We start from the raw sequence: 12,436 nt of genomic DNA on the forward strand, positions 1-12,436 counted from the left end.
CAGCATTCTATCTATGGTATTATGCCCTCCTGACTCAATCATAATTAAAATTAAAATGAAAAATAATGGGGTTGTTCTTTTCTCTTACTCATTCCCATCCTGAGTAATATGACTGTTCCATAACTAGCCAAGTTAAAGGACAACCATTCAACAATTACATGACACCCTGTGGTTCTTGCCTTATGGGAAAGGTGGTAATTAAGATGCTAATTGAAAGGCGGAAGTCCTTAGCATTAAGTGACAAGATAAAAAGATTAAAGAAATGGCTACACTTGGAACTCAAGATAAAAAGATTAAACCTCTACCCTGCAACATGAAAGACACTGTGCAGCCTCTAACGGACTACTTGGATTTGTAGCTATTTGGCATATGCAAAAGACAGACGTATTCACCTCCTGGGTCCCTCTAACCTCACCAGATTAAACTCATTCAAAGGAGGAACCCCCACAATTTTCTCAAACTACATCAAATAATCTAGTAAAAGTTTATTATCCTCTCATCTTTCCTCATGATAAGATACAAATTTTTTAAAAATGCCATTCAGGCATCTCTTTGGAGCATCCCTTCACAAACACAACATGAAATAAGCAGAACAAGGAAAAAAAGACAGGACTAGTAGCCAGTCTTGGAAAAGGATCCATGACAGTGTAACTACCAAAGTTGCATTTGGCAAAATGTACACTTGAGCTATCTAATTTAGCCTCAATCAGACCAAGAACATACCATACTTTTTCCCCAAGCCAACTCAAATCTGTCCCTCCTTAGAGAAAACAAAATGTTTCTGCTTCCACATACTAAAACACCCAAACATATGTTATGGGCTCTCTCATTTGAGAAATTCACCTTCTAAATCAATTCCATTATGCTCCACGACATTTTTCAGGTGGTATTAAAATTAAAATGAAAACAGAAAAATTTCTGGTTGCCCATTCCTTGTGATCACATCCCTTTCCTCTAATAACTGAGAGTTAAGAGCTTCAAAATCCATTAAAATTCCTAAGGTAAATAAAGTATCAATGATCAATTATATAAGCTAATAAAAGGGAAGCAAAAAAAAAAAAACCCTCTCCAAATACATTTGGAATGCAGTTCAACAATTCAATCCAATATTTAAATAGGTTGGGAGAAGTACCCAGTTAAAAAAAAAAGGTAAATGAAAGGGATTTCCTTATTTCATCTCACGAATTCAGGAGTAGAAAAGCAAGTTTTCTGAGTGAATGGTAGAAACAGAACAACCCAACAACTGAGACAGTAAATGTGCTAAAGAATTTATTTTATAATACTCTTTATTTGATTAAAGAATTTGTATTCTTTGTGTACACTGGAATGTTATATTCCCTATGTAATTATTTTACAGGGTTACAAAACTTCTTTCATTTTAAATATTACCCCAAAAGTAATTTCAAAAAAAAAAAAAAGGTCCTGTGAAACTAAACCTGACTTTTAAAAATCATATGGACAAGCAACTCTTGAACAAAACTGGATTAATAATATTTCTCACCTACTTAACTACAGGACAAATTTCTTCTCCCTGTCTCCCTCCCCCCAAAACCCTCACATGGAAACCACCCTGATGCAGCAGTTAAGAGAAAAAAAGGGGGGAGGCCAGGAACTTCCTTGGAAGGCAATCCCAGGGCCCTTTATAAAAGTATGAACTGCTTCAAGCACACTTTCTACAAGGGAGAAAAAAGGGTTCTTTCGTTGGCTAAAGGGGCAGGAGTATTTCTATACATGAGTTGTTTGCTTGTCCCCTCTGCCAGTCGCTGCTGCAGCATAAGATGCCATTTGCTGAAGCCAGTCCTTATCAAGTTCAGTGGACACAAATCGGGCTTGGCTGGCTGCTGAGTTTTTCTCTTACTGGTGGATAAGCTGGCATGGAAAATCAACCAGCATCTGAAGCTACGTAGAAGAAAAAATTTAAAAGAAAGGGAAAAGTGGGCTTTTCAATAAGTGTTTATCTAAATGGCAAGAGCCACAAGTTGGAAAATGGGCTAGGCAAAATGTCCTATACCAGGACATACAATAAGAAATTTCCATCTGCTTGTTAAGAACCTACAACCTGGTAGCAATGGGGAGTCCCTTCAATGTTACAGGTCAATGAGATAGTTGATGCTCAATGAATTCAGTCTCAAAAACCACCATTCTATTTTTGTCTAGGATTCTGAAGACACAACATTCAGAATGGCCAGGAGGGAGGTGGTAGTGACAGGATTTTAAATGAACCATAAACAGTCTAGAGTATGAAACTTAAACCTTTAGCCAGAGTGCCCCAAATAGAATAACTGCAAATAGGGGAACCCTGGCAACAGACATGATTATATCTATGGATGGTTAAGCTCTAATCTGGGGCCCCAAGAGCAGAATCATTCTAACAGGTCTCCTATCCTTTCCCAAGTAAAGATCATGAGACCACCTGAGAACTGCCACTTAGTCCCAAAGAGAAGGCAGCTACCTCCCATTCTTGACTTCAAACTAGATTCTCAGCAATATTTTCTTGGGGATAGGCCTGAAGGAAGGATATCTTGGATCCTGGGAGTGTGCAGAACAGAGAAGTAGGAGGAGGCAGCAGGGAGGTTAAAGGGAAATGGAACAGGGATATAAGACATTCTTTGTGTTTTCACTCCAGAACCCCATTACAAAATCAAAACTTTCACTTTCAAAGTTCTACAATTAAGGACTGGCTAGATCAGTTTGTTTCAAGGAGTGACAAACAAATGCAGTGCTTATGTACAAAAAGATCCCAGTGCCTGACTGATGTGACAGAAAAGAAGGCTAGGAGCAGAAGAGATTTAAAAGAAGATTAAAACCTCTATCTGTAGAGAAAACCTTTTAAAACAAAGAAAGTATGAGGTGCAACTGCATTTAGGGAATGAAATGAGGGGTGGGGCATGGAAGATGTTTAACCAGGGGCCTTCTCTGGGGAGCTTGCTTTCTGGCTGGCCAGTGAGATCTGCCAAATAAGTCAGCAGCCTTTCCCCCCACCCCCCCCCTTTAGCTTGTGTCAATTCTTTGCCAAAGAATGTCTCTGAGACCCTGGAACTGGGGATGAGTTGAGGGTCCTTGCGCATACAGAAACGTGCGTCTTATCAGAAAAAAAGATTTCCAGTGGCTTGCAGATTTGGAAAAAATTCTTTAGCCATTGTGGGTTTCTTCTTTTATTTAAAAATCTTCTTTTTCGATTCCCTTCTCTTGGTTTTACAGGATTTCATATTTATCCACAAGGAAGGTGGTCTCCGTGGAAAACCTTACAGGACTATTCCCATCCACTTGGGTCACTTTGGTAACCTAGAAAAACACAAACAGATTGGGGGTGGGGAAAGTGAGCCTTTAAGAAGCTTATTAAATTTTCATCACCGCCCAGATCAAATCCCTTGAGCATAATGGAGAAGGTGGCTTAGGAAACATCAACTGAGATACAGGTTTGAATATTAAAGAAATTCATGTCTTCTGAATATTAAAGAAATTCATGTCTTCAACTACCAATGTAGAGCGTGATGGAGAGGTTAAGTGGTACCTCCAATGCATGATGGAAGGTGCCAGAATGCTTGTATAACCTGGCTGTGGCACGGTGGTACATGTTCTGATGTTTACCACAAACATCTTTTACTGCCCAGCACTACTATGGTTTCATCCTATCCTCACCTAACAAAAATGATTTGCTGCTTCCATCACTGAAATGCTACTACTTCTGAACACAACGATAACTACTAAATAGAAAATAAGGAACAATTCTGGACTCCAAAGAGTAATAGTGATAGAAAGAGAGGTAGCACAGTATTCATGTAAGTAAGCATATATAAAAGACAGACTAGAATCAGGTTGATACAAGAGAATCTATCTCCCCCACTCCCCACCCTCTTCCAAGCCCAGTCCCCATCTCCACCCCACTGGTTTGATGTTACATTCTACAGACTGTATAATAACTCTGAATGGACAAGATTTATGTTTTAATCTAGTTCAAAAGAAATGATATCGAGAATGATTGTGAATGAAGGTGTATCACCCTAATTCACTATCATTACTTCGCTGCAGCATGCACAGTCTGCCCCGATGGTCTCCTAGCAATTGTCTACCCAACTTATTTCCTGAGTTCAGCTGGGATAACCGCCCCTTTTGAGGGATCACAAAACCTTATTCTGTTGCACATCCTTCTGATTGTCTAAAGAGGAATAGTGCAATTGTTTAGAAATATTCCCACCTAGCAGTCTGTTTCGTTATGTGACATGCAATATAGATCAAGCTATATCAATGACAAGGAAAAGAGAGTGTCTGATCTTGGGAAGAGTCCAGCAGACAAAGCTAGAACTTCTGGCCACTTATCAGAGAGATGGAGACTATTTGGAAGATAAGAGAATGCCAAGACAGTCAGTACTTCCCCCACCCTCATGAAAATACAATAAAAAAGGGAAGAAGACAACAGTCTGACTGGATCTGTTGGTGATATTATTTCATAGACAGAAGGAATAGTGGGCCAAAATGATGACCTAAAGGAATGATTCCCACCAAACCATCATAGCTATTTCTCAGAGATATGGGAGTAAAACACTGACTAATGTTAGAGTTGATCCCTATATTAACTGAAGGGAAGCAGAAGAGCAGATAACCCAAAGATCATTTCTCCTGGATATTGGCATCTATGCAACTCTCTTCCAAATTATCTTCTACTTAAGCTAAAATGAAAAAAAAAAATGCATTAAAATGAATCTGCATTCCTTGAACATCAAGTCACGGCAAAATAACACAAAAGTATAAATTTTTGTGTTGAGTGGCAGGAGGCAACCAAGCCAGTAATCACAAAGCAAATTAGCCACACTTAGATAATTGTCTTTTCTACGATTGCTACACATTTCGCATGGATCATTTAACTTATCCTCAATTCAGTTAGTACTGGGAAAAGGTGGAGGAAGAGAGAGGGTGAAGGACTTGCCTAAGGTCGCAAAGCCAGTCAGTCTTTGAGACTCCTGCCCTGATCCTGAAACCATGCTGTTTACCAGCTGCCATCTACCCCACTGCTCGAGCTGTACATCTCCCCTAGGCATGGGTACCTGTATGTTGCAATAGTTCTTTTTGGAGATGAAAGAGACTTGCACAGGAAAGAAGTCATTAGGCTGCCCAGCAATGCTGAATTCTAGGCTGCCACTCTTGTTTTTGGCATCAATCACTGGCAGGCACCATTCCAAGGTGTTGCGTCGACTGTCATGGCGATATTCACCATCAATCTCACCGATTACAGGGGCACCAACTCCAGACCTGTCACAGGCAACACGTACAAAGTCAGCTTAGTTGGCCAAAGGCAAAAGAAACTCATTAATGATGACTAGCTCCAAATTAGATCAAATGTAATTTTTTACACAGCCCTTGAGAAATTGTAAGGGCAAGCAAAGTAGGATCTTATGCTGTTTTTGTTTTACTAAAAGTGCCTATGATTGAATAATGTGTTAAGGAGGATCTTTCCCACCCACAGTCAGGCCTGGGAAGATTTGTAGGAAGGTCCCAGCATTTTGTTAATGAGGCACTAGTTGTCAAGGGATGTGATGCCCTCTGGCTCTAAAGAGTGTATAAAGACTCTGAGGTGCGGTTTTATTTTGAGGCTTACTGACTGGAAGTGTTTGGCCAGAAGAGGACTCTGGGAAGCCACTAAGGAGTCCTCCAGTTTGGAAAACCCAGATGTCAGTGCTTCCCTCTCTGGTAACTATGGTCAGACAGCTGGACCTGACTGTTGATGGTCAGACAGAGGAAGCCATGTCTGTTGACTTTTGATTTCCTCTGTTTTTTCTTTGAAGTTCAAGGTGCTGACTCCCCTGAAACAGGTGAATGATATATGTGCTTGGTTAAAGGAATGATACATGTGCTTGATTAAAGTGACTGTTAACTTCTCAAAAGCTGCCTTTCCTTTTATGAATGCAGATCTAACAACCTGTGATAGCAGGCCCTCCTGTGTATGTTGGGGTGCTTACTGATAAAGAAACAAGGTTCCAAATGAGGACAGGGACCAGAGATCTGACACCCTCATCTTGGGATACTTCTACTTTACTTTGAACAGCAGACATTTAGCATTAGTATCTATGGGTTGCTCCTGACTCTCACTCAGGCCACAAGAAATACAATCTCTCTGAATCAAGACATATGGTCTCTGCAAACCTTATATCCCTGATTTAAATCCTGTGTTGTGGAATTAAGAAGAGATTTTAAAACTAGTGCAGATACCCTTTTAGGTATCACTAGGAAATAACAAATTGGCACAGGAAAACTTTTTGTATCCAAACCTTTAATTCTGTAGAGCAGAGGTTGTTGAGTTTAGGTCTTATAGACCATGAGTCCCTGGCTGTACTTATAAGATTAGAAGCTGGACTTCGATCCAGTAGGTCAGCATTTAACTTGACAGTGAAAGAACTCTTGGGCAAAGTGTCTAAGTGAAAAAATGAATCATGGTGAGGGAAAGAAAGATTTCTAGTTACCCTTAGTTTACAAGAGAACTACTACCAGGGCCAGTTAGGGCTATTTTTCATTATGCATGAAGCTGACAAGCAATGTCATCCACTCCCACACATTCTAAATTTACCTTCCTTTAATTCACTAAGGAACATTATGCTTATGTTGGTGATAAATAAAGGGGACAAAGAAAATTCTATAAAGGTGATACAAAAGACTAAAGGCTCTTCTCTGTCTAGTTGATGGTCCCAATTCTATTTAGTGCCCTTCTCTACATCCCCAAATCTGATTTTGGCCACTTCTGACATTAGCAATGGTAGAAGACAGGGCATAGTGGGTTGTATAAGGGTCTCTTGTGGAGAATATTGCAAAACTGAGTGAAGACACAGGAAACCACCAAACCCACAATTACAGGGTAGATGGCAAAGCTTAAAAATTGTGGCATCCTAAAAATAGTCCAGTAAAATAAATCTTGACAAACAAAAACCACACCTGTCACCCAAGTCCAAGCTCTATAACAGCACAAGGCAGCCATCTATTGTTCCAAAGCAAACGGTAAATAGGATTCTGGTTATCAGCTTGGGGGACGTGCAAGTACATACTTTCTGAATGCAGATTTAAAGGGCAGCACTGATAAAGACAGGCATGCTATGTAAAGGCCTAAAATATTTTCATGCAGGAATTCGATATAAAGTAAATATTTTCTCTCTCTCAATTATCACAGAGCCACACTACAGTGAGTAATGTCAGAAAGAACGCTATTGTTTCTCAGAACTCAGCCATAGATTTGGTAGATATGGAAAAATCTCTACATCAAGTAGAGATAATGTAGGGAGAAAGGGAGCAAGCATTTATTAAACACCTATTTCATTTAATCCTCACAATAACCCTGGGAGGTAGGTGCTAATATGATCCCTATTTCACAGTTGAGGAAACTGAAGCAGGTGAAACATTAAATGATTTCTCCAAAAAAACAGGAAAATGATAAATGTTGGAGATTTGGGAAAATTGGAATGCTGATTCATTGCTGGTGGGTGGAGTTGTGAACTGATCCAATCATTCTGGAGGGCAATCTGGAACTATGCCCAAAGGGCTATAAAAATGTGCATACCCCTTGACCCAGTAATACCACTTCTAGGGCTGTATCCCGGAGAGATCATAAAAATGAGAAAAGAACTCACATGTCCAAAAATATTTATATCACCTCTTTTTGTGGTGGCCAAGAACTGGAAATTGAGGGGATACCCATCAATTGGGGAATGGCTGAACAAGTTGTGGTATTTGAACGTAATAGAATATAGTATTATGCTATAAAAAATGACGACTAGGTAGACTTCAGAAAAACCTGGAAAGACTTATATGAACTGACGCTGAGTGAAGTGAGCAGAACCTGAAGAATATTCTATACAGTAACAAACACAGGGTATGATGACTGATTTTAATACACTTTATTTCTTCTCAGCAATGCAAGGACCTAAAACAATTCCAAAAGACACAGGATGGAAAATGCCATCCACATCCACAGAAAGAACTATGGAGTCTGAATGCATATTGAAGCAGACTATTTGCTCTTTTATTCCTTTCTCATGGTTTCTCCCCTTCATTCTAATTCTTCTATATAACATGACTAATGTGAAAATATATTTAATAGGAATGTGTATATAGAGCCTATATTGGATTACACACCATCTTGGGAAGGGGGGAGGGGAGAAAATTAAAAACTTATGGATGTGAATGATGAAAACCAAAAATAAATTATTTTAAAAATTATTTTAAAAGAAAAAAAAAAACTTTCCCAAGGTCCCAGAGTCGGTAAGTGTCCAAGGCTGAATTTTAACTCGTCTTCTTGAGTCCATGCCCAACACTCTATCCACTGTGCCACCTAGCTAGAATATAACCTCATGGTAGAAAGTGTTTCAAGGAGATTACCTGGGAATATGGGCAAATATTCTACTCAACAGGAATTTACTGAACATGACTGCTGTGTGCACAAGACTAGGAAACATCTTTTATATGGAAAATTGAGAGGCTCATTGCCCAAGGAGATTAGTTTATGATAGCTTCAAAACAGATCACTGATGTATATGGGGGCCTCAGAAAATCTAGCCCCACCCATTACTAATACACTAGTGGCTAGTGAGCAAAGTGTGGAAGAAATAAGCTCTCTCTCTAATTCACCTCTGCTTCATGGCTCCCCTTCAAGTCTCAGCTAAAATCTGACCTTTTACCAGAAGCCTTTCTTGGTTCCTCTTCCCTCTGTTGATTACTTTCTCTATCACATAGCTGTCTGCAGGTTGTCTCCCTCATTAGGCTGTGAGCTCCCAGAAGGCAGGGACTGTTTTCTGCCTTTGTATTCCCAGTGCTTAGCACAGTGCTTGGCATGTAACAGGTGCTTAATAAATGTTTACTGACTAACATTGTGAGAAATGGCTAATTTCTTTGTGACTTATGATTAGAATCTAAATCAGAAAACTGCTTTGGAACATTAACTAGCCCATCCCTTAAAAAGACCAACTTCCCAAGCTTCCTAGAAAGCTGAACAAGGTCAAGTGAGGTCCCAGAGTTGTTATCAAAGCTTTGGTTTATCAACTAAGCCTAGGGAAAGTGTGATTCCACTTACGGAAGTGGGATGGTGATGACTACATCATTCAGTTCCAAGTTCTCTTCTTGCAGCTCATATTCTATGTTGACATCACAGCCATTTCCACTCTCAGAGGGCCAGCAGTTAACTAAGGGCACAAAAACAAAGGTAGGAACAGTGAGGTATTAAGAGAATCACAAAATGTCAGAGCTGGATGAGACCTCAGAAATCACCACGTCCAACCTCTTCATTTTAGAAAGTGAAGCTCAGTGACTTGCCTAATGTCACTTGGCTAATAATCAACAGAAGTCTTAAATCTATGTCTCTTGATTCCAAATCAATGATCTTTCTGCTTACAACACACTTCAAGGTGACAGGATAGCAAATCAGAGGTAACTGATTGCTACAATCCTCAAACAATATTAGAAATGACCACTTCAAACTGAAGCTACTGGAAAAAAATGTCACAAAGATAAGTTTTATTTTAGTTCCGAGAACAGTTCAATTTATTGCCAGAAGAGTCAGCACTACAACCGGTCCTCTCAAAATGCAGAATCTAACTCAATGGCACAGACTAAAGGCACTCACTTGTCAATGGAATGAAAGATTCCTCTGTGGTCTGTAGCCTCCACTTTAGCACTCCAACATCACTGTTGACTGGGAATGACTTCTCAGGGTTCTTCAAGCCAATTAGAGATTCTGCAGTAAAGAGTTTTTTGTCCACATTTGGGTGGGTCTGATATGACAGAGCAGAAAACACAGCGTTAATTAAATTTAGATAAGACAAGACACAAAGTGTTCCCTTCTGGTCTTATGTGGTACAAAGTTTTAACTGAGCGAAGAGAAATACCTGAAAAAAGCACTAATGACAAATCCTAGGAAGGGATTTCTCTCACAAACCTATAGGATACTTAAATATTAAGTTCAATTCTTATTCCTCTCTACGGAAAAGCCCAATTTCTAAAATGCAGTTGGGTTTATGGAAAAAAAATTTGCAAGTAAGAAAGTAAAGAGTATCACCTCCTTTCCAAATAACATTTTATTATATTATTATTATTATTATTATATTATAGCTACTTCATGGAGGGGCTAGATGTTAATCTTGGTCTTTTATAAAGAGGCAGCAGATGGAAGGAAAAGACAAAACAAAATTTCTAAATCACCAGAAAACTCTATGGAGAGCACTATTACACTTGTGACTAGAACTGAGTCTTGCCATAGCAGAGAACCTGACTGGACAGATTTAAACTCTAGCTGTTTAAGAACAGATCTCATCTCGTTATTGTGCTACATACACTTTTGGAGCCAGAGGAATTTTTGTCTTTTAATAAGGAGTTGTCATTTACACACACACACAGACACATGCACACACTTATTAATAATGCCATCTTTAAGAAAGAGATTTTTCAGTTGTGATGGATAATGGGAAATCAGGAGACTGTCACAAAGTTTTTTGTTTTTCAAAGGGAGAGAGCATTGAGGGGAATGAAAATTACTACTGTGAAACGATGAAGTTTAATAAATTTGGTTCATATTATAGTCTTTTTGAACTATATCAAAAGATAACAATATCTCTGCCATATCTCAAGTTGCCACGTTTTGAAACCATACAATAGATTTCAAGCCTTCCTATAATACCTAGTCCTTAATAGATATCCTAATTCGATGAAACCCTTCAAGGTTTTCCAGGCCTCTGCCTTTCCTTACTTGTAGCTGTACTCCCTTCTTATCTTCATTTTCCACATGTAGACGAATCCGACCAAATTTGTCATCTGAGATTCTTAGCATTATCATGCCATGTAGCTCCATATTCTGCAATCCTCCATCTCGTCCACAGGTCAACGTAATTTTTTCTTCAATCTTCATATGCACACTGCAGGTATAACAAAGTCACTTACTCAAGTTGGAAAAGGAAAATGAGGTATTGTTCTATGTTAAATTCACCACTGACAACACATTTTTAAAGATGCTACTACTTTGGCCAGCATTGTGTGAGGTCTGTTTTTATTCTTACTCTGACCTCACTTGACTTATAAGGCTGTAAAACATCCTGGAATGGGGAACAAGGAAATAAGGAAGATTTAAGAATTTTACTCCAATCTGACTTTCCTTGTCCTCTTGAAAACAAAGTCTCTGGTACCAGGACTAACTTCTATGAATAGTGCAAAGTAGAACTTTATAGTCACAGGAGCTCAGCTAGTGTTTTTTGCACAACCACCAAGTGCCAAAGTCTTTTCTGAACAGCCTAACAAATTATTGATTCTAATTTATTCCCCTGACTCCAAACCATCTTCACAAAGATGTCAGAAGCACACCAATCTGATATTACACTTTTACTAAAAAAAAACCTCCAGTGGTTTCCTCATTGCCTAATGAATTATAATAAACTACTAATCTAACCTGGCATTCAAGGCCCTTTACAATCTGGCTCCAATCCATCTTTCCTGCATTAACTCATATTATTCTCCCTCACCTGCTCTGTGTTCAAGTACAACTAGATTATTTGTCATCCCCCATTTCCCTTCACTCCAGTGTTATCTCACTGCCTTTGGGTCACATTGTCCCTGAAGCCTCAAACAGGCTCCCCCTACCCACAAACCCCCATCTACTTAAAGCCCTTTCTATCAAAGAACAACTTAGGTACCCAGTCTTCCATGAAGTACAACCTTTGGGCAAAAATGATCTTTCTCCTCAAATATTTTACAGTACCTTGCCTGAATCTCTCCTTTGCATTGATTTAACTCCATTCATCAGTCATTTGTGTACATATCTTTCCTTCCTGCAAACTCTTGGACAAAATGGTGTCATAAATATACACATACACACACATTTCTTTGTATTTTTCAGTGCCTAGCACAGTACAACTTTATAATAGATGCTTATTTTTTAATGGGTAGGTTAGAGCTCCAACTATCTCCTTCAGTCCAAACTGCCACTGCTGATAACTTTCTTACATCAGAGACATTTCTGCTTCAGGAAGTCAGTCAATCTGCCATTTCTAACAAAATGATTAGTTGTTCATTTCTAACAAAATGAAATTTTGTGCTTCACACAAAACTCAAAGGGAATGAATATGTCTCCTTTATACAAACCTAATAGAACTGTTCTTCCAGACTCATCTTTCACTTGACCTCAAAAACACCAGCAACAGTAGAAGGCTCTGGGCTTCAACACAAGAAATTTGATCTGTGAATATGTAGACTTGCTTCATAACTGCTACTTACTTATAAGTTTTTCCCAACCAATATGAACGTCTAGAGCTAATAAGAACACTCTTCATGGGGTAAATATTTATAAAGAAAGAATGCATATTCATATGTTTATGTAATATTTATAAACTTTGGATGAGATATTGAGTTTTTTCCAGTTCAATTTAGGAGAGTGGGAAAGACAACACCAATGCACATTTATAGATCTAGTTCA

The 12,436-nt window shown here is 38.9% G+C and overlaps 1 protein-coding gene across 2 annotated transcripts in view; it reads right to left on the bottom strand.

Moving 5' to 3' along the window:
• Window positions 1-1,256: 1,256 nt before the first annotated feature.
• Window positions 1,257-12,436, bottom strand: part of ARCN1 (archain 1) — a 33,712-nt gene continuing 22,532 nt past the window's right edge. For both annotated transcript variants that reach the window (XM_072613058.1, XM_072613059.1), the window contains exons 6-10: window positions 10,721-10,886; window positions 9,602-9,749; window positions 9,053-9,161; window positions 5,046-5,250; window positions 1,257-3,285 (exon numbers count right to left, since the gene is read on the bottom strand). In XM_072613058.1, coding sequence (XP_072469159.1) covers window positions 3,196-3,285; window positions 5,046-5,250; window positions 9,053-9,161; window positions 9,602-9,749; window positions 10,721-10,886 — 718 coding nt within the window. In that variant the 3' untranslated portion in view covers window positions 1,257-3,195. The remainder of the gene's footprint in view (window positions 3,286-5,045; window positions 5,251-9,052; window positions 9,162-9,601; window positions 9,750-10,720; window positions 10,887-12,436) is intronic.

Source organism: Notamacropus eugenii, chromosome 5 (assembly GCF_028372415.1).
Source record: "Notamacropus eugenii isolate mMacEug1 chromosome 5, mMacEug1.pri_v2, whole genome shotgun sequence".
NCBI classification, from domain to species: Eukaryota; Metazoa; Chordata; class Mammalia; order Diprotodontia; family Macropodidae; genus Notamacropus; species Notamacropus eugenii.